Raw genomic sequence first — 22,748 nt, 5'->3', positions numbered from 1 at the left:
TGGCTATGCCTCATCATTATATACTCCACATAAAATGTAATGTCCGCCATAATATATACATATGCACTTCCAGACTCCTGTCACTTACCAGCTGTCTGTTTACCGTAGATCAAACACAGTAACATTCTAATTTCATTACGCGACACTCCTTACTCATGTATGGATCTAGAGGGGGAGAGTGGGTCCGTTCCTCCGGAAAATTCAATATTAATAACTTCACACATGCAGTAAATGGGGAGAAAGGGTCCGGCTCCAATACCCCCGGAAAGAAGATGGGTGGATAAGGAGTGTAAAATGCCCATACGCGGTCGGACAGGCTACTTAAAAATTAAAGTATCAACAAATCTGATGGTTTTTTTTTAAATCATTTAAAACAATATATTTTTATCGAATCATCGATTTGTAACCTGTAGGTATGTTCAATACTTGGAATATGTTGACTCAAACAGGCGTATACGTATCAAAACCTGCAAATATTGTCATTTTTTAGAACTTCAAGGCATTTTCTTTTATAGAGTGGGTCTGTGCTCCATATTTTTCTCATAGTCTAATTAATGTCTAATGGAAAACAAACCGATTTCAATCAACAAAAACGTGGAGAGATGACCCACTATACATTAAAAATATCATTTTGTATCCCAACAACTGAACGTATTGAAAAAATAATACGTTCGGTAATTCGTGACCTTAGTCACACATAATATTTAAAAAGCCGCCTTTGTTGTGTCTGAAATGGCTCAGTGGTTAGAGTACCTGGCATAAGCTAACCGTATATATCTAGGGTTTTTATGTTACGGGTTCGATACCACCAAAATTTCCGACAACATTTTTTTTTCTTATTTTTTATTATTAAAAACTGACTATAGTTAGAAATTGTGCTTTTTGCAAAGTTGTATTATAATATATTTGAATAGATTTAATTGGGGAAAAATAAATTTAAAATTGTATTTCACTACTAAACCGTATGGGCATTTGCGCAATCCTATTCCCCCATCTTCTTTAATTTTATTAATTATATACAATAAAATCTCTAAAATATGTCTCGGACCCCCCCCCCCCCCCCGGAAAAAGTTATGGATCTGCGCAGGCAGTTGAAAATAAATTCTAAAAAGTTCATCGTCTGCCTCAGATGTCCTTTTATACAGCTAAAATTGTCTTTAAACGATAGAAAGCTCCACAATTGCGAAGGTGCGATAGTAGTATCGCATCTTCGCCTTCGCGTGCACCTTCGCACTTTCGCCTTCGCAACTTCGCGCTTCGCCGTCGCATCTTCGCACTTTCGCTCCTTCGCCGTCGCACCTTCGCACTTTCGCCTTCGCAACTTCGCACTCTCGCACCTCGACCTAAAGGCGAAAGTGCGAAGGTCGAAGTGGCCCCATCGGAACACCATAGTTACCAGCAGAGTTCCCGAAACATGAGCAACCACGAATATTTTTTACATGGGTATTTTGAAAGGCTAACTTTATGTATTGTACATACCATCGGTCTTTTCGTCAAAATCAACTTCATTCAATATATAAATTATAACTTACAGATTATCAATTCCATATACCTTGTCTGTCACGATGCAACCCAATATCCTCCACAGACAATAAGTAATACATGTAACATGACTCTCGTTCTGCTGTTAAATTGTAAATTGTGAATTTACTGGGCGGTTGATACAAAATTTACAATTTGACAACATCTCTTAAATATTGTTATGTATATATACACCCTGCCAGTAAGTTCAAATTTTATTATTTTCCACAACGATACTTGATATATTATGGCGGAACATTACTTATATTGATATTATTTTCATAAATATACGACTGTGGACGGCCAGAATCACGTACGGCCAATTGTGACTGAGACTTAACGATCTCCGATCCTCAGCTATGTTCAATAACTCCAAATTATCTGAAATTTATATATTCGTACCATAAATTTGCTTTTTATATAAAAAAAATTAATTCGTTTCGAATTGTTGATATTACGTGATGCCATTCAACGAAGCGCTTATCTTAGTGGTTCAACAGAGTCCTCTACCCAGAGGCAAAGGGGTTCAAGCCACCGATGCAACGGTACAACCTTTTTTACTAACTTGTATACATTTATTTATTCCATCATTGTCTGTAGCAAAATTGCCATAACTTCGTAAAATGCATGGATACCATTAAAAATATACTTTAAGGCCGATGATCGGAGAACTTCAATATAGAACTACTACGGTGAAAGGGGGGAGCAATCCGTATTTAATGAAATCAATTCAATTTTTGGTCAGCTTTAGGAAAAATGTTCCTATCACATTGATCACGTGACAGTAGTTTGGTGAATCCATTGAAATCTGCATGAAGTTTACGAAAGAATTTTTAACATACGATTATAATTTTTTTTTAATGAAAATACGACTGTAGTCGACCAGAATCACGTACGACCAATTGTAATTGATACTTAACGATCCTCAGCAATGTTCGGTAACTCTAAATATTTGGAATTTATTTATTCAACTATCCCGCCTTACCTCCCTTTGCCCATGTTTGACAAACAAACATGTCATCTCGCAGCATCTATACTATCTATATTAAAATAATAGACTCGAATTTTTTGGTTTTTAATACCGATAAATCGGAAGAATACTGTATTTTGTTTTATATATTTTAAACATCATTGGTACTTGAAGATTACCAATTTGTTTTTATTTTTTCTCTGTTAAAGCTGAACACCGCTCGTAAATAGGCACCGTCACACAGATACCTGGTATATAAACCCTTCGATTTCGTTACACCCGATTGCACACCTGAACCTCGTGGCCGACATGTAGTATTCCTTTCGTGGTCTTTAGATTTTATGCATTTTTTTTATCTTATGTTCATTTTCTGTTCGTAAATAATGCATTTACCAAATTATTTGATTTTAGTATTCTACTGGCTTCAAAAAGTGCGTAAAATTTGATAATTTCATCGCGACCGGGTAACACGGCGAGGCAAAATGTACGTCCACACAGGTGAGACCTCTACAGCGAAGTACTTTGAACTGTTTAGAGGTCTGTCCCTTATATAAGGGTTGTAGGGACAGCAGTGATTAAAGAGAAATATGGCGGACAATGTCTATTTACGAGCGGTGTTCAGCTTTAAGCTTCGCTAATTAATAATCATAGAAAATTCCTCAAAAAATCCCGGAAATCATCTGGATTTTTTGGATTTTACAATTTTGCTCTTGCGCAATATACATGTATTCACGCTAACGGGATCTTTAGTTTATGTTTCCACAATATCATATTTGCATGAATAAATTCAGAGATGACAATACAAATACGGGCAAATTTTCATGGGAAATTTGCTATATATTCTGTACATATATAATAATGATTTCTTATGAGAGAAAGTATAAAAGAACAAATATACATTTCAATTAAGTACATGTACTTACTTTTGTTATCGTGATGACAAAAAATATTTGATTGCAGGAAAAAAAAATGACATTATATTTCTTAGGAGAGTAATGTTTATAGAATATGTTTTATCGTAAAAATGAATTATGTCCTACGGACCCAGTTTTATGATAGAATGCGCTCCGTGTATTGTTTCTGTAGCTAAGATATTACGTGTACGTTGGTGAAAAAGTGTTGAATTCTTCCACTATATGGATTAAAATTTTTAGATGAAAGGTATTTATCTCAAACAGATTTATTATGATAAATTTGACTAGGTAAAAAACGATTTTGGAGAAGATTAATGAAGTTGCCTTGAAAAAAAATTTCAAGGCAACTTCATTAATTTTCTCCAAAATCGTTCCGGAGCGATTTTGCAATTTTCTGCTACATTACGGGTACTAGTATATGGGAGGTATTCTAACTTTCCCGAGACAAAGTTAGATTATTCAAACTAAGGAAAGTGTAGTGAAATTAATTGCATTATTGTAGGCTTAAAACTTTGTTATGTAAATGTGAATAATACGGTGTGTCGATGTACCTATTTCGTAAATGTCCGATATGCAATGTCAACCCGTGCACGCACGGGTCAAAGTATAGTTATTTTAATACAGCAAACTAGGGTTTACTCCAGAAAAGTTTCTACGTAATGTTTTGACTGACCTTTGTCCAATCAGATCAAAGCTTAATTGGCGGAGTCAAGACATTGCTGCTCGTGACTTGAATGATAGAGAGAGAGAGAGAAAGTGAATTGAGTAAATTATAAGTGGTGCCGATGAAGGAATAATCATTAGTTATATAAGCTTGCAAACAAATTAATTAAGGTCCGTTTATAAAAATTACATGTATATCCTATATTGGTATAACTTTAAAGCGTTTTAAAGAACGATTGTGAAAATTTCTTAGGCCGCGCGCCGTCGACAACATGTACATGGATGAGAATGACGTAGCTAACCAACTAAATTTCCTAGCATATAGCCCGAGATGTTTCACACTGAGTAACCATTTATTAAGAACATTTTTATACAAAGGTATACTAGACCGTGATTTGTCACTTTATAGGATAACTCTTGTTGATAGATAGTTCGCTCATCTGCGTCATCTATAATTTACTCCATTCACCAGTTAACTCCCTCTCTCTCTCTAATTAAGTCACGAGCGGTAACGTCTCAACTCCGCCTTCTACGATCTGATTGGACAAAGGTCACTCAAAACATTACGTAGAAACTTTTCTTGAGTAAGTGCCTATTAAACACTTCGATGTAGTTTGCTGTAAATGTTATAATTGTGTCCAATACCTCGAATAACCGTGCTCTGTTGAAACGAACAAGTATATTATACTTAAAATTTTAGTGCAGGTGGAGGCATGGAGTGTGTGAGTGAATTAAAATTTAAGTCTTTACATACAGGTAGACGTGTACTTTATCTATTTTCGTCATGCATGAAGAGAGAGAGAGAGAGAGAGAGAGAGAGAGAGAGAGAGAGAGAGAGAGAGAGAGTTTTAAAACAAATTACAATAAAATTGAAAAATATTTCAGAATAAATTCACACGTTTGTGCACATTAATTCGAATTTTTATATACATGTACATATACGTTAAAGAGTTCTGTGCAATTGAAACATTGAAAAACTTTTAAAACCTAACATTTGAAACTTAACTGTTGCAGATTAATTTGATAAATATTTAAACTTTTGATGTGAAATAATATCGATAACAATTCGTATAGAACTAAATAGATATGGCGGTACATGTAGTTGGAGAGAAGATGATTGATAAATAGTCTCCTGTGATACTTTGAGTCTGACATCATCATTTTAATACGAATTATTAAACATTGTGTTTTAAAATTTAAATATCTGGTATACATGTACATTGTAAGTGTATTGAGAATTGTGAGACTCGACTTCTACTTCATCTTGTAAATAAATATTATACAAATATTGACTGGGGTTGAGGGCAACATTGATTATGTTAGCCCCCGAGGGACGAAATATTGCCCGACGCGAAGCGGAGGGCAATATTTTCGTCCCAAGGGGGCTAACATAATCAATGTTGCCTGAAAACACAGTCAACATTTGTTTTGTTATATGAAGAAACAAACCAAAATTTAAGAAATTAATAGAAAACAGATCGACGTAATTTTCTCAGCTCAACAAAGAATTCACGAATTCAATTTTGTGCAAAGTTCATTTCCAAATTATCCTCAGCATCAAACGGCTACTGGTGATATTCCGCCGACCGTAAGATTTAACATACAGATGTTCTACCTGGTTTTACTTCACAGTAATTCGCAAATCCTTATATCCGTTATGATAGCAAACCATCGCATTGCGCGTCCGTTGTTTACTTGCCTTGACTGACACTCTGTTGTGACGTCACCTTGTTTTGGAGTCGTGAAGAGTTATTCGCGTCATCGTTTACGAATCAACAATCCTCTTAATCCCACCAAGGGGGGGGGGGGGGTTGTTGTTATTGTGTGGTGCATTATTGTAAATTTTCAAAGTAGATTTAGATTACTACAGTATTGCTTAAGTTAATTAATCAAGATTAAAGCACTAAGTAATTAATTTAAAATTTAAATGATTGATTATAGTTGCATCTAATACATGTATCTTTGCACAAAAATACCCCCAGTGGCACTTGTTTGACTTCATCCAGGGCTGTATATTTCAATTGAAATAGCGTCAATTTCACACAACACAGGAGATCTTGGCGAACACCTCTCCAACCTGTACAGTCTATGAATATAGATGAGCTTCTTTTAGTCTCGTATAACTGCAACTCCAGACCTTAATTGCAAAACTTTAATTGTGATATTTATTTGTTGTACTGAGTTTCAAATGATTGATTACCAATCGACTAAAACAGATGTAAACAAATTTCGAATTTTGTTTAAACACCCCCGCTTCTAGTCTTAATTAAACGATTTCAACAATATAGAACAGGTTTAATTAAACGACTTCAACAATATAGAACAGGTTTTATAGTCAGAAGATACTCAACAATAAAATGAAATCAGCAAAGTGGGGCTTTCTAAAGGAAATCAGATAATGCAATCTGCTGATTCTATAAAATTGTATTACGTTTTGATTGTTATGTAGATATAATTATTTGAACAGTTTCAATGGTGTGCATTAAATGACAATCCCATTTTCACAGAACAAAGCTAAAAAACACCTTTGACTGGAATAATACAGCCGAACGTTTTAAATCCCTAAGCTACCTTTATTTATCATATATCATTAAATAAAAGCGGGGGGAATCGCAGATAGACAATCGGTATAGATAGAGAAAGGGCAGTCATGCCTACTCCGGAGTAAAAGGAAGAGAGAGCAAGAGAGAGAGAGGGGAACAATCTTTTGATATTTCGTAGCGGGATGTCGTTGAAGACTGTGCCTTGTGTTGTGGCGGTCGTCCTGATGTTCACCTCCTTTCCGTACTACAGTGGATTTCCAGCATGTCCGTTTAACCAAACTGATGCAGTCGGAGTAAAACTTGATGTATTCCCTGTGAAATTTTTTCACCGAGTCGGACCAAACGATTGTTATGAGAAATGCCAAGTTCACGGTGATTGTCTATCTGTAAATTATCATCGGATAAATAACTACTGCGAGTTACTAAACCAGAAGAAAAGCGAAACGAACATTTTTACACCTAACCCTAATTTTGATTACATGGAACTGGAAACTATAGTGAGTATCTTTTAAAAAAATCTATGAAAATTAGATGGGAAGCTTTTGGGAAAGTTAAAAGTATTGGTCAGTAAGATTTTTTATGTTAACTAAAGTACTTTAATCGATCGTTCTGGTGTGTTACCCTGTTCTTTCAATGGATAAAACTGAATAAAATTGGGGGGGGGGGGGGGGGGTTAGTATAATAAACACTATCTATATGAAGAAATTAGGCAGATCAGACAAAGCTCGTTCATATATCACGTGGCTTTATTTATTGTCAAATTCTCTCGAGTTGAGAGAAAACTTACAAAGGGAATCCGTTATTAGTAAAACTTACATAAAATAAAGGTGAAGACCTCGTAAGTTGTTAGAACTTATGTCTAATCATTTGTTTATGTATGTTATATATATGCAATAAAATATGTTCAAATCAAATACAAATAATTAAAAAGAATAATCTTACCGTGACCAGGCTACGCTCAGGTCACAGTAAGTTAAACCGGGTCCGTAAGACATCTGTCATTTTAACAATAGAACAATCTAATGTGAATATTCACATAAGTCAAGGTAAATGACATATGGTAAATCACATCGAACACGCTTACCGAAATCTATGTCACGCGACACGAGGGTGTAGACGAGTAATGAAACCGAGTGGAATAAGACAGGTTATTGTAGGTTAATTTGTGTATGGCAAATTACAGAATAAAATTTCCCGACCCTGGAATATAATAAAATACGATAAATACAAAAATGATAACTCTTGATGCAAATTATGCATTCATGACCTTGTATTGAATTTATGATAAAATTAAACAAAACAATTTTCCAAAGTTTAAAAGCAAATTCAAATTAACAATAAACTTTCTTATTAGCTTTTTATAAATATGCTCAACTCAAAGAAAGTTTCTGTTTAACACAAACTGAATAAATTTCAAATAACAAATAACTCATGCAAATCAATTGAACTACATGAACAAAACATATAACCAAGTTATGCATATAAACTCAAATTCTTTTCTCAAGATTATTTCAAATATAGCAATAGTTCTGTCCAATATACTTATATTTTTCAACAATGAGATGAAAATATATTCATATAAACAGACATATCTATGGAACGCCTCAACTGCCTTATGTAGATAATCTTCATAATATGATGATACTTCAACATTACATGCTGATTCTTTAACATTACATGATGGTACTTTAACATTACGTGCTGATACTTCAACATTACATGCTGATACTTTAACATTACATGATGGTACTTTAACATTACATGCTGATTCTTTAACATTACATGATGGTACTTTAACATTACATGCTGATACTTTAACATTACATGCTGATACTTTAACATTACATGATGGTACTTTAACATTACATGCTGATTCTTTAACATTACATGATGGTACTTTAACATTACATGCTGATTCTTTAACATTACATGATGGTACTTTAACATTACATGCTGATTCTTTAACATTACATGATGGTACTTTAACATTACATGCTGATACTTCATTATATGATGGTACTTCACTATGCGGTAGTTCTAAAAATAGGGTTAGGGAAGCGTCGCCTAGGGAACGAAATACGCTAAAACTCAGAACACGTGGATGCCTGTAAAGTTTTTAACACTGGGCTAGCTGTTTCTCTGTTTCAGAGATTGATCAGATTGGACTAAGGTCCACTAAAACTTTTGATCGAGATACTCAACAAATGCTATTATTTGATTAAGTGTTGTCTTTTAAATGGGTCATTTTAAATCATTTGGGCTCAGCGCATAAAAATCAGGGGGTACCAAAAGTCCTTCAGGGAATTTTGGTCTAAAAATGTGCATTCAGAACCCAATCTTTTGGCGCTTAGTCAGAGCGAACAGCTAATTTTAAAAAAAAAAAAGCACCTAAACAAATACTTTTGTCATTCATGTTACATGTAGATTGGACTTATGGGGATTAATGGGTTCTTCCTGGAGATCCACGTGAAAGAGTGGGCAATGAAAGCACTGATTTTTTCAACAGTACAGTTACTGCTAAAATCAGATTCAACAGCAATGCAATGCTTTATCCTTTGCATGATCTTATAAGTTGCATGTGTGTTTGTCGTTTGCCTAAATACATTGCACCAAAACAAATCGTATGTTTCGACAATATTTTTATTCAGTAGAGATCCTCTCTCATGAGCTGTAGTGTATTGTGTACTTCTTCAGTTCCATAAGCTTTTGTTTTTTTTTTTGTTTTTTGTTTACACAGAAATCCACATACACACATATTTCAGACATATTTCATACATTTCAAGATTCTACATATTGTAATATCTTATTAATCTAAAGGAAATAGATTATCCGTGTAGTGTGAAATCGTGTTTTCTTGCAAAAAAAAATAGGTAGATAAAAAAAAATAGCAGTAAATAAAAAGAGAAAAAGGGAGATATAGAAGATAAAAAAATACAATAGAAAAGGGGGCACATGTATCAAAATATTTGTTCACAAGTCAATATAATTCAAAAAAAAAGAATAGTTTAAGCAATCACATATGTAATAAAACTTGTTATAATTTCTCACAAATTGTTTGCCAGTGGTTTTCATAATTTGAGTATCTACAGTTTTTCAATAACATATATTTTCAAGCAGAATCCTGTTTTTTATTATTTGTAATTCCAGCTTTTTGACATGATCCAAACTAGTCTCAGTGGACCTTAGTCCTATATGATCAATCTCTGAAACAGAGAAACAGCCCAATGTTAAAACTTCCCTATTTTTAGAACCACCGCATAGTGAAGTACCATCATATAATGAAGTATCAGCATGTAATGTTGAACTATCAGCACGTAATGTTAAAGTACCATCATGTAATGTAAAAGTATCAGCACGTAATGTTAAAGTACCATCATGTAATGTTAAAGTATCAGCATGTAATGTTAAAGTATCAGCAAGTAATGTTGAAGTATCAGCATGTAATGTTGAACTATCAGCACGTAATGTTAAAGTACCATCATGTAATGTTATAGTATCAGCATGTAATGTTAAAGTACCATCACGTAATGTTAAATTACCATCATGTAATGTTAAAGTATCAGCATGTAATGTTGAAGTATCAGCATGTAATGTTAAAGTACCATCATGTAATGTTAAAGTATCAGCATGTAATGTTAAAGTACCATCACGTAATGTTAAAGTACCATCACGTAATGTTGAAGTATCAGCATGTAATGTTGAAATATCAGTATGTAATGTTGAAGTACCATCATGTCATGTTGAAGTATCATCATATTATGAAGATTACCTACATGAGGCAGTTGAGGCGTTCCATACATATCATATATATCATACCTCCCATGGGGTGCGAAGGTCATGGAAACTTCTACCAGTTACATGTAGGTCGTGTGTAAGTGTATGTCAAAACTAAATGTGAAAGAAATATGATTTTGACATGTATGGATATTTATATTTAAGCATTATAAAACTGTAAAATTTTTAATTATAATGCACTCACACTCTTTCTCCTAGCTTTTAAACTTATCAAGAAAAACACAATTATTTACACCTGATAAACCTAATTTGAAGATTATTACTTTAATTACTATGACTGTATTCATACAAATATAAACTCACATAAGCCGTTCACTCACCTCTCATTCTATCTGAAACATTCCAACATTCATTCAAAGTGGGAAAAGAAGTGGAAATAGATAAATAAATAATTAAACAAATTGTAAACCCAATTACACTGTAATACACTAAAAGAACTAACCTTCTAAGTGCAGGAAAACACTTCAAAGATGAATAAAATATAGAACAACTTCAAAATTCTAATATGGCAGTTAAAACCGCATGGCTAGCCTCTTAGCATGAAATTCAGGAGTCAGAAATGAACAAATACAAGTACCCCTATAAACCAATCACATGACCAGATCTAAGTGACCACTCAAATTAATGCTACAAATAGAGTCTACAGGTGTACTCCAAAGAGGAGTAACCAATGTAAATAAAAATAAACACAAAATATCAAATTAAATTAATTCAACTAAATAATTTATTTATTCACCACTGATAAATCATTTTCTGTTATGTAATTAAATAAATCGAAGTCTGCAATAGTAAAATTCCTGAAAAGTAACAAATTGATTAGAACATGTCAATAATAATGAAGAAATCAATATTCTGAAATTTAATTATTAAAAACCTATAAAATTTCACTCTACTACAGTAACATTATGAAAGAAAAGGGGAGTCCACCCCGGGTAAACAGCATCAGTATATAATCAGAAAGACGTAATGGACTTTTGCATATTTGATGAAGTTACACATGAACGCAATGGGGTACATATTTGACAAAATACATGTACATTTACCAGCTGTAGGGGGGAAATGTACCTAAATGTGCTCGTGTACTTTAAAGGCTTTCAAATGTGGGATGGAGCTAAAAGTCTGCGGAGATTCAATGTTTACAGTGTAACCTAAACATAGATCAATAATGATTTATATATATCTACCATTTGATTGGTTTTTTTCTTGGGTAAAAAAGAGATTTTGTTAGAGGACACATATCAAAGATTTAGTACATGCAAAATAAAAAGAGATATTTATTAAAGAAAAAGGACAATCGCCAATTTACTGTGGCGTATTTTGCCATCATCCTTCAGGCCCTTGGGCGGGGCCAATTTAACTACGGTATTTAGTTTAATTGATTTAATCTTAGAAAACCTTTGTTTCTACGTTCATATGTATAATAGTACAAAATTAGTTTCATGGTTACACTGCGTATCCATGTACCACTCTACCTGAGTTAATTGCCCTTGCGTCAGTAGTTCAAACCAAAGGTTGGGGCCATACAGTGAAAAGTATTAAATCTTCGGAGAGTCTACTTTTTCACTTGCACATATAATTGAAATAATTAAAATGCATAGTAATGATGTCCACGAAGTCCTATACCAAATTGTGAAATTAATGACCCCTGGGTCCTGACGGTTCTATCTGAGAGCTACCATGGTACACAGGTGACCGCAAAGGCACCCTCATTATCATAATGCAATCTTTCGGATATATTGTAAAATCTGTACCAGTTGATCAAACTGGCCCTCGGATTAGTATTTCCCCAATGAGGGGTTCAAAGTTCCACATGGAATTACAGCTATTTTAACAGGAGCTTGGACTTTGGGTAGTTGTGTCAACAGCAATATGATGTAGGCCTGTCTATTTCATTGCTAGCCACAGAGCCATGGCTCTTTGAAATCAACAAGATTTGTCTGGCTTTTAAGCTAAGACTATGCAATCGGTGCATATTTTGCCTGAAACCGCGTCATTTTTAATTTGTTTTGACGCAGAGAATACATAGCTACGCCCTACGGAAAGTCTAAGGTATTGTTAAAATGGTTTAATGTCCAACAATACTTTTTTAGAACATCTCAATAAATACAATTTGTGATACATTGTATTACTACTAAAGGATTTTAAAACGCATTAAAAATATATTTCAACTTCTCCCATTGCTATTCAATACATCTGGTGCCTGTTATCAAATCAATTTAAACAACATTTTATCATAGAAAACATTAATAGATAAGACAGCATTAATTACATTTATGTTCTGTGTTATCATTATTCTATCATTTAATATTCACAAAATAACCCCGCTTAAATCAGCTCAGAGCATGTAATTTGTCTACATATTGTACATGTATTGTAGATATATAAGAAAACCTTTATTTTTAATTCATTAAGGAAGCTGGAAGATCAACAAATTAACCATCAGATTTATTAAAACTTTGATGTATGATATCTTTTAATTTGGCAAAGTTATCTTTGATAAAGAAAACACTAAACATGATAGCTTAAAATTGAGCATGTTTCTATAACTATATACAGAACTCTTCGTCTCGCGGAGGTAAATATAGCCTAAAAATGGCCACGACTACCCAGCTCCTTTGAGATTCCCACTTCTTTAACACGCGTTTTAGGTAAAGCTCTCTGATTTGATGATTCCATCCATATTTTTTGCGTTTCAGGTTGATCAAAGTGACAAACACTGTGGCGGGGTTACCTGTGATCGTTTTTCCACCTGTGTTTTCACTATCTCCAATAGCATCTGTATTGTAACAGGTAATGGTTAATTGAATGATTCCATACAATTTTAGCAATGATATATTGAGAGATACAACAATAATTTTCGTCACTTTCATTGGTTGTGAGTACTTCATGTGACATTCGTCTTTTTCCGATATCAACGCTAAGGCGCGCCCGTAGAATATATATTTTTTACATATCTATGAATATTTTCTATGTAAAAACATGCTAAGTAGTTTCCGTACTATCTGCCGTTGGTGAAAAGTCATCAAAACTATTTACCGGCGGCATTTAATTTTCTTAGTTCATAATGCGATAATGAATGCAGGGATAGCTTGACTTTGTAATTAATGCATTTTTAAGTATTTTAAAATATAGATTATTTTGACGTCATAATGTACACTTCCTTAGCATTTTGTTCTAAACGAAGTTTTTGACAGCGATAACTGTGATGCGAGTGATTATAACAATTATAGACTTGATTGTACGGTCAATATATTGTTCCCGTTTTGCACACATTTCGAGTCGGGCAATATTTCGTCCCTTGGGGGCTAATATAATCAATGTTGCCCTCAACCACAGTCAATATTTGTATAATAGAACAATAGGTGTGAATTGTGTTGTGATAGCAATTATAGTCTGCTTTCAGTGAAAATTTTTACCTGGATTTTTACCTGTGTTTTATCAGCGCCTTTACTGTGAAACAAGAAGAATATAGATATTTTGTTGTGTTTTAGGTCTAATAACTTATAATTATCACCATTTTTTATGTAATAAAAAAAGATAATGATATGTTTTATAGTCTTAAATTTCCACTCACTGATCATCTTCACAACGTCAAGACGCTGTGAAAATGATGGGGTACTCCGTGTCTCTTTTGACAACTTGATTGCAAAATATGTAAAACGCATGTTTATAATTGGTTGATTGGTATCAACAGAAAGAATATTATGAAAGGAAATAGATCTTTATCAAAAAATATTTCAATCTTTGCAACTGAAGTAGCGGCTTTGACAGTAGTTCTTATGACATCACCGCTTTAGTATATATTGCGGGTCACTTTCTGATTTTTTTCAAATCAGTAGCTAAATACACGAAGCACAAAAATGTTAAGAAGGTTGAACATGCATGAATTAGGTTTACATTTGATCTCTTTACAGTTTTTGAAGCATATAAAATTGCCGATTTATCGTCATACAGTTTGTCTATTTTCTTTGATTATTCAAACAACAGCATGAATGAGAAATATTTAGCAGCGTTTTCAATAGACACCTTTCCTCCATTTATGTCAGCAAAAGCAATAATTGAATATAAAAATAGATTTTCTCTTTAAACTTGTGCATGTATTTCCTATAGACAGCAAGTTAAACAAAAGCATTACATATCCAACATTTTTGCAATAATCTTTTTTGTTTAAATAAAATAATAAAAAATTGTTCTGGTACAAATTGGTGTTTAAAATTAAATTCAAAAACATGCGTGTCAATTGTTATGTAAATGTGCTTTGATGCATTTTATATTGTAACATAGAATAAATCTAAATATCAATAGGGATTAGATATGTTTTATTTATTTTACTGTCAATTTGCCCTCACAGGGACTGTGATATAGACTATAGCAATTAAGCAGTTATCTCCCCTGGTAAGATTCCCAATTCAATTCAATTCAATTTATTCTCTCAAACCATTATCATACAATGGTACATGAGGTACAATAACATATTTACATTAAATTGTGATGTCAAGGGTCTAATAAATTATATATAAATTGTAATACAACATAGTATTACATGTGTTAGTAAGCATAGGTATGTAAGAGAAAAAAAAAATAGTAATAATACAAAAAGTGGTAGAAAAAAATAGATCATCATATAAAAATTTAATACAATGTTTCACTGGTGTTCAATACGCGGAGAGTAATAATAATAATAAATGCTAATATAGTTTAGGCTGGACAGCAGACTTGGTCTTGGATATTCAGTATAAAAGAGCTTAATTTTTTCAATGTTTTGATGTTCGTTGTCATCAGCAGTTCCCTAAATTTTAATGTACTTGGTTTTTGAAAATACTTGGTACGTAGGAATTTCTTACGTAAAGTTAAGAAAAATTTACACTCAAGAATAAAATGGTATTCGTCAGCTAATTTACCACTATTACAGAGTGTGCAGCTTCTGTCATTTACAGGAATTCCATACCATCTTCTGGTTTCAATCGGTAAACGGTGATTTGCTGTTCTGAATTTATTAACAGTGGTTTCCAAAATTTTTTAGTAAGAATTCTTGAGTATTTTTCAAAACCAAACTTTTGTTTATAAATTTATATATTTGACCTGTAGATGAATTATCTATATCTTTTGCCCATTTCTGAATAAACTGGTCCTGCAATCTTTGTTTGATGGCGGCAGAAATCCACTTATCATTAACTATTGCAGTACATTATTCTGTCCAGATATTAGAGAACCCACATGAGTCTAAAATATGTCGTATAAAATCAGTCCATGGATTTACACAGTCATTATTATACATATATTGGTTTGCTAAATATTTGTAAACAGTAAACACAATCTTATTGTCTTGACCTTGGATCATTTTTGTCCAATAATAAGTCATTCGAGAATATACAGTGACGTATAAAGGATAACGACCTGTTTCGCACACATTTTTTCGATACCTAATTTTCAAATGTGTGCAAAACGGGAACAAACCATTAAACCCTACGTCAACATCATTTTCTGTGTCTTCGGTCGATATCACCCGACATAGGTCCATACAACCGCATATCGGCTTACAATGAAGTCGATAATTGTATGCTATCCAGTGAGTAAAAGAATGCATGTTTTTATGTAAAGGAGGCCCAACTCAACGTTCAGAACTTGCAGTATATTTTAATATTAAACTGTCTCCATTAAAATTTTTTTTCGATATTTTGGATCTAACAGTACGAAGTTGAATATTCTCTGTTCGATAGATGACGCATCTAAACACAAATTAAGTATTAATGTACTTGTTTTTGCAGAATGTTTTGCACCATACCCTGCTTTACACAATGGTCACCTGAGTGTGCGGACGTTTTCACCAATAACTGCTACCTATGCCTGTAATAGTGGATACACAGGAGTAGGGCCGGTAAACAAGATTACCTGTCCACCTGGAGGAACCTGGTCGGCCATGAGCTACACATGTTACCCTCCAGGTAACAACATTATTTTTTTTTGTAGTAAGTCTTCTGACTGATGTGATCCTAGTTGTAAACATATACATGTACATGTATGTAACAGTTCTTCCTGCGTTTCTTCGTACATATAGAATGTTAACTCGAAATATATTAAAGGGGCATGGTCACGATTTTTGTCAAAAATTATTTCTCCAATTATAATGTTTACAATGCTTCACTAAGGCATTTTTAATATGCAACATGCAACCAAAATTTGAGTGTCATTTGTTGAGTTATAAGCGAGTTACAGAGCTTACAATTCTTTGCTATGTAGTCAAAGCATTTGTTTACATTTTGAATGTTGAAGTGAAAATTACAGATTTAGACCAAAAGTAATGTGTTAAACGTTAGGAACTGTTTATTTATGCTTAAAATGAATAAGAAGATAGACAAATCAGTTTGAAAAAGATTTTTACTGGTATATTTAACACATGTAAACAAAAACAGGGCACGAGCCTTGTTTACATGACAAATAGTGGTGAGCCCTGTATCTTGCTTATAACTCTACGACTGACTCTCAAAACTCATTTGATCATAAAAGTGCATTTTTAAAGCATTGTAAATAATAAAAACAGAAAAATAAAATTTGACCAAAATCGTGACCATGCCCCTTTAACACACAGTAAGTTTGATACCCTCTTTATCTAACGGGAAGTTATTGTAATTCACAGCAATATAAAGGCTTGCAGGACTAAAATCTACTCGAAGCAGATCTATACTATGTCCCCACTTTTTGCCTCCACCACTTTTCGCTATAGATCTTTGATACTTTCCCTTTTATCGATTTCAATTGTATTTCTTTCACGGGTATTTGTATTATTTTTTATTAAAAATCATCAAAAAGTAATGTGATTGATACAATGAATTGGGGCAGACAATAAAAAGGTTATCGATTGGTCGAAAACTTCAGCAACCGAAAAAATACCCCGAACAACACGGAATAAACATAATGATTTCAGACTCAAATTCATATAGTCACTGGTTAGGCTGTTTCCATTATCTAACGTTCTTTTGTATATGAACGATGATTTAGTTAATATTATTTACTTTATACGTTGAATATATAAATTTGTTATAAGTAAGATCATTTAGATATAAACAATAAGATGTTATCTTTGAAGATTTATGCGGTTATGAAGGTAGCGATCATTGCAGAATCATAATAAATATATTTTATTGTTTGAATGAACATTAAGCTAATGGTAACCGTATCGATCAGGAGAATACAAAAGCGAAGATAATTTTGCTAAAAGTTAAAATATATCTATCTGTGTCACAAAGTGAACATCATGGTATAAAAATTCAATTTTTACATCGTTTGAAACTCCATTTAAAGATATCGATCGGTTAGTCGAGTGACGTCATTGTTGTTTTACGGTAAACAGTAAATTGAAAATACGAATTGACTGTCATTGGAAAATCAAGAAATTCACAAACAGGTTTTGATCTTTAATTTCATTTTCAATCCAAAAGTTGCATTGTATACATAAAGTTTACTATATATACATATATGTACCCTTTCATACCGTACCTATAATAGCTATAAACATGACAAAGTAGATTCCATGGCTAACTATTGATCTATAGAAACGTCAACTATCTTTAAAACAAACGAATCAATTGACCCAGCTTTTTTGGATAGAAATATAACTCGATAAAATGTTTTCTTAGGTAAAATTGATCAAGCGAAACTTGCATGAGTATAAATGTTCTAGAAATCGTCGAAAGGAAAAAAAGTATGTTGACCAATATAATTATGTTCCTATCTTTTCAATTGCCACGAATTCGAATGTAACGTTAAAAAGCATTCTGTTCTCAATAAAATTCTTACTTCTTCCTTACGCCAATAAACCATGAAATTATTTAGACGAGCTTTTAATGTTTGATTTCTTTAATCGACTTTTTTTCCTTATCAATTTTTCTACATCAGTTTAGAAATCATTAATTTTATATTAATGATTTTATATTTCTTACAAAAATTCTAGTAAATGCAAGACATGCTTGATCATTATTATGATTATTTCGTGCAGTCAATTTTTCTTAGGTCGCTGTAGGTTTCGACCGATCGACAAACGGGGCGTGTAGATTTCAGTCCTGTCAGTTTCCTGTCTGTTACAGTCACTGTTGGTTTCAACCAGTCGATAAACGAGGCGTTTAAATTTCAGTCTAGCCGTTTCTATAGAGCTATGAATTAACTACACGTTTCCGTAATAAATGAACGAATCATACTCATTGGAAGATAATATAATGAAATATAGAGCCTACAATGAAAAAAAAAATCATCGTTATATGTAAACAAAGCTCAGGTCGTGGGTTATTTACATTTTGAATTTTCTAGGTTTAGAAGTAAAATTGATCTGACAATTGTTAGGAACTTTTTATCTATGTTCAAAAAAATATCAGCAGATTGAAAAATCAGCTTGAAAAAGAACTTTTTACGGTATATTGAATAACCAATGTAACAAAAACATGGCACAATTGTTACAACGCACTTTGAAAAATAACGCACATTGAATTTTTGTTTTTCAAACTCCGTTAATTTTGGGACCACTTTGGTCCCAAATTTAACGCACTTTGAAAATTTGTTCAAAGTGCGTAATGTTTTTTTAAAGTGCGTTGCCACACATGATCCTTGTTTACCTGACACAGATCTGTAAGCTCTGTATCTTGCAATATAACTCTACAACTAATACTCAAATTTTGGCTGCATCACTAAAGCATTGTAAACAATTAAAATAAAAAAAATCAAATTTGGTCAACAAAAATCGTGACCATGCCTCTTTCAAACAAAATGAGCCTAAAGAGGGTAAGTGAATAACCATTCAGGACATTTATCTATTTGACGTTTGAATTACGTAAGATTTAAAGAGAGAATAAACATATATTACCCTAATAATTGGGGTTAGTGATTCACCTTAAATAGGATCTACAACCATCAAAATAGTAGGATATCCCGTGTTTCGTAGTAGGTACGTGCAAGCGTTTCGTAGCTGCAGGACTGTAGCTCCCGGTCTGAAAAAATTCGGATGGACGACCTGGGAGCTACAGTGCCTCCCATAGTAAAAAACAGCAATTTACTGCGCACAAAAAAAATGCGCTAGTTTTGGACCGATTAATCTCATTTACGATCACATTCTGTACAAATATTTGATCCTAAAAAAATCCTCGGACATTTTATTACAGATATCGTCACTTCACTTGCCTCTGATATTTTTTTAAACACCATCAGCAGCCCTGTAAATTAAAGTGGTGCAAGTTTGTTTACATTTAAAAATGGCGACTCTCGATCTCGACGTAAATTAACATACTTCATTTTCCGAGGTCGGTTATCATTTTTAAGAGAAAGTCTGAGGCAAATAAAGTGACGATTTCAGTAGTAAATTGACTGAATAATTTAATGGTACTAATTCTTTTTACAGAATTTGTGTGAAAATAAGGTTAATAAGTCCAAAACTAGCGCAATTTTTTGTGCACCGTAAATTGCAGATTTTTCCTATGGTAGGCACTGTAGCTCCAAGGTCGTCCATCCGAATTTTTTCAGACCGGGAGCTACAGTCCTGCAGCTAAGCGTTTTGATGACACTGACTCTTGTGCTTCTCTATTTTTAGTTCATGGTGGCTGGGGTGGATGGAATAACTGGGGAAACTGTCCAGTCACTTGTGGAGGGGGATATCATTCCCGTCAACGGTCGTGCAATAACCCCTCACCAAAATACGGCGGAAATAATTGCGGGGGAAAATCAAACGAAACCGTGGCATGTAACACGGACGGCTGTCCAACTCCCTCTACCAGTTAACAGAAGCCTTTATGGACAAGTTTCAATTGAAAACTCTAAATTATCCGGAAACTTTTATCCGTATCAAAAATTTGACTTTTATACAGACATTTTTCATTATAATTCTAATGTTAGTATTCCCTAATGCCACACAACAATATGTTTGGCGTAGTTGATCCACGGAGAACTACCATTCAATTACACAGGGAGTACGAGCAACCAATACTTTTTTCTTCAAACTCAAACCCAACGTGTTTATTTATACCATTTTATCCATCGTAGGCAAATTTGCAATACTAGTAACTTTGTAAAATGCATGGATATCATCTAAACATTTCATTTTATTTCAATTAATTTATACAGTTTTAAAGAAAAATAACAATTTTAGAATGACATAATACTTTGAGGCTGAGTATCATAGAATCTAAGGAGAAAAAAATATTTACAGATTAAGAAAAATCCACAAAGAAACAAAAAAAAATAAGAATTACAAACACCCCCCCCCCCCCTGAACACAAAATAAACAACAATCCAGTTTCCAAAAACAACAGTTTTTAACCGGGTTTTCCAACGGAAAAATCCTATTTTTTAAAATGGTTGAAATGGCAGGCGGGCGGGCGGCTGCCAAAAGGGTACCCTCATTGTACGAATAACTCCTCCTACAGTTTTCAAGATAGGAAGTTATTTTTTTGTAGATCAATTGAACACATATCAGAGGTGTGCATATTGCTAGGATTTTGATTTCCGATAATTTATGAAAAGAACCCCAGCTTTTGAACTTAGTCATTTTTTGGCAAAATATTGCATATAGGGTACTTCATTTCACAGGATACGGTTGTACCCCTATTTTGAGACGGCCCCTCAGAAGGTCGATTTTCGTGAAACTTCGCAGATAAACTAGAAATGGTGTAAATGATATATGGTTTAATAATAAAGAGTTTCGCTATTGTAGTTTTTCCGCAAAAAACCCGAACCGGCCTCATTTAGCTTGCCGCTGGCATATTACCTAAAAATTGGACATTCAACAGCATCTCGTAGTTGGTTTGCTCAGCATGATTAGACATGGTCTACTGTGCTAAAAAAATCGAGATGTGAGAAATGGTGTGCACTTTTGGGAAGCAAGAGGGTTTGCATGACAAAAAATGTTAAAAAATGAATAAAGTCGGTACGTGATCAATTCTACAATACATGTATTAAGCTATTCAGGCTTTATCGGGTTTGATCACGTGTTCGACTGTTATGGTCATTCCATGAAAGTGAAAGAATGAATCTCTTTTTTGAATAAGTGATGATAGAAGCGACTTTATGAAATATAAAAAATGTTTTTCTGAATATTCTTCTTTGACAGTTGCATTAAATGCTTAAAAATCAATTTTTCTCTCCAATTAAAAAATGGTTCAAAACCATTCAGATTGAATATTAGTGATATTGAGTCTGTACACAAAATATGTTAATCCATATTTGATATAGATAATATTATATGTTTGATTCATGATTATTTCAAATGTAGATAGACATCATAGGAGAAAGTATGACATCCCAGCATATATCAGCAACCCCTTTTTATACAGTGATTCAAACAAAATACACCTTGATTTTTCAAATGAGAGTAAAGAAAAACAAAAACCCTTGTTGGTGTTAAAAGCTTGGACATGTTTTTTTTATAGTAATGGATGGCACATTATCGATGGTTTTGTAGACCAAGTAATATAAACTTCGCTCTTATTTGTGTCCATTTAATGGATAAAAAAAAAATGAAATCTATGAACCTTAGTAAAATAGATGATATGTATATGAAATACTTAAGCAGATCGGGCAAGACATTATTTATCACCAAACTCTACAGTCATTAAAAATACAGCGGGCAAATAATGTTTTCACAGAAATGAATGTTAATGACATATAAAGTCACGTCGAACACGCAAATTGAAATTTTTAAAAGCTTTAAAATGTGGGGCGGAGCTTCATGTAAAAATGTACTGGGATTGAATGTAAACACTGTTCGCCTACCATAAACTTAATAAATTTAAATTATGATGCATATCTTCCTTGCTGTTTCTTTTTATCTTTGATAAAAAAATGATTCTATAGTGGTACATATATCAAATATCAAGTACATGCAAAATAAAGGAGAACTCCCAAAATTATTGGTTTTTGGTCGAATGTCACACCATTCTTTTAACAGAAGCTGTCGTGCTCTATTCATGGCCTTCAGTGTTGCTTACTGAATATGTATAGATTATTAATCACCTTCATAAAAGTCAATTTGACATACGGTTATTGAAATTTCATTAAAATGGACTCGCCGATTCTTTTGATAGATTTACTGATTACGCTTATAGGATATAGTCTGACTCATTAAATTGTTATTTTTGCTATATCATTACTACATGTAAAACAGCAATCAGTGGCGTATAAACCATCAATATACGCATACATTCTTGTTACGATGAAACAACATTGTTATGTCCGAAACCAATTTAATTCATTAAATATATTGATTTCCAATCATAGCGTCACTAAAGCGAGGAACTGACTCGGTTTATCAGTATTAAGACAATGAATAGTTGTCAAAACAAGACAGCATAAAATCCTAACAAA

At 33.2% G+C, this 22,748-nt stretch overlaps 1 protein-coding gene and 1 long non-coding RNA gene across 2 annotated transcripts; one reads left to right on the top strand and one right to left on the bottom strand.

Moving 5' to 3' along the window:
- The first annotated feature begins 6,677 nt into the window (after positions 1 to 6,677).
- Positions 6,678 to 22,282, top strand: LOC128182741 (thrombospondin-2-like). The gene is made up of 4 exons (XM_052851483.1): positions 6,678 to 7,108; positions 13,103 to 13,196; positions 16,175 to 16,351; positions 19,981 to 22,282. The coding sequence occupies exons 1-4, from the start codon at positions 6,794 to 6,796 to the stop codon at positions 20,166 to 20,168; spliced, it is 774 nt and encodes a 257-aa protein (XP_052707443.1). The 5' UTR covers positions 6,678 to 6,793; the 3' UTR covers positions 20,169 to 22,282.
- Positions 8,885 to 11,260, bottom strand: LOC128182742 (uncharacterized). Its single transcript, XR_008243461.1, has 3 exons — positions 10,849 to 11,260; positions 10,428 to 10,499; positions 8,885 to 9,814 (listed from the first exon to the last, which is right to left on the bottom strand). It is a non-coding gene; the product is annotated as an uncharacterized LOC128182742 (long non-coding RNA).
- Positions 22,283 to 22,748: the final 466 nt, after the last annotated feature.

This window comes from Crassostrea angulata, chromosome 5, assembly GCF_025612915.1.
Source record: "Crassostrea angulata isolate pt1a10 chromosome 5, ASM2561291v2, whole genome shotgun sequence".
Taxonomy (NCBI): Eukaryota; Metazoa; Mollusca; class Bivalvia; order Ostreida; family Ostreidae; genus Magallana; species Magallana angulata.
Note: the sequence above shows the minus strand (reverse complement) of the source record. Positions and strands in the feature narration are given on the sequence as shown.

What these genes read in the sequence shown, in the direction of transcription:
- LOC128182741 (XM_052851483.1), top strand. Translation starts at nt 6,794, where the DNA reads ATGTCGTTGAAGACTGTGCCTTGTGTTGTGGCGGTCGTCCTGATGTTC. An exon ending in ACATGGAACTGGAAACTATA is followed by an intron (nt 7,109 to 13,102) that starts GTGAGTATCTTT and finishes TTTGCGTTTCAG; the next exon opens with GTTGATCAAAGTGACAAACA. An exon ending in CTACACATGTTACCCTCCAG is followed by an intron (nt 16,352 to 19,980) that starts GTAACAACATTA and finishes CTCTATTTTTAG; the next exon opens with TTCATGGTGGCTGGGGTGGA.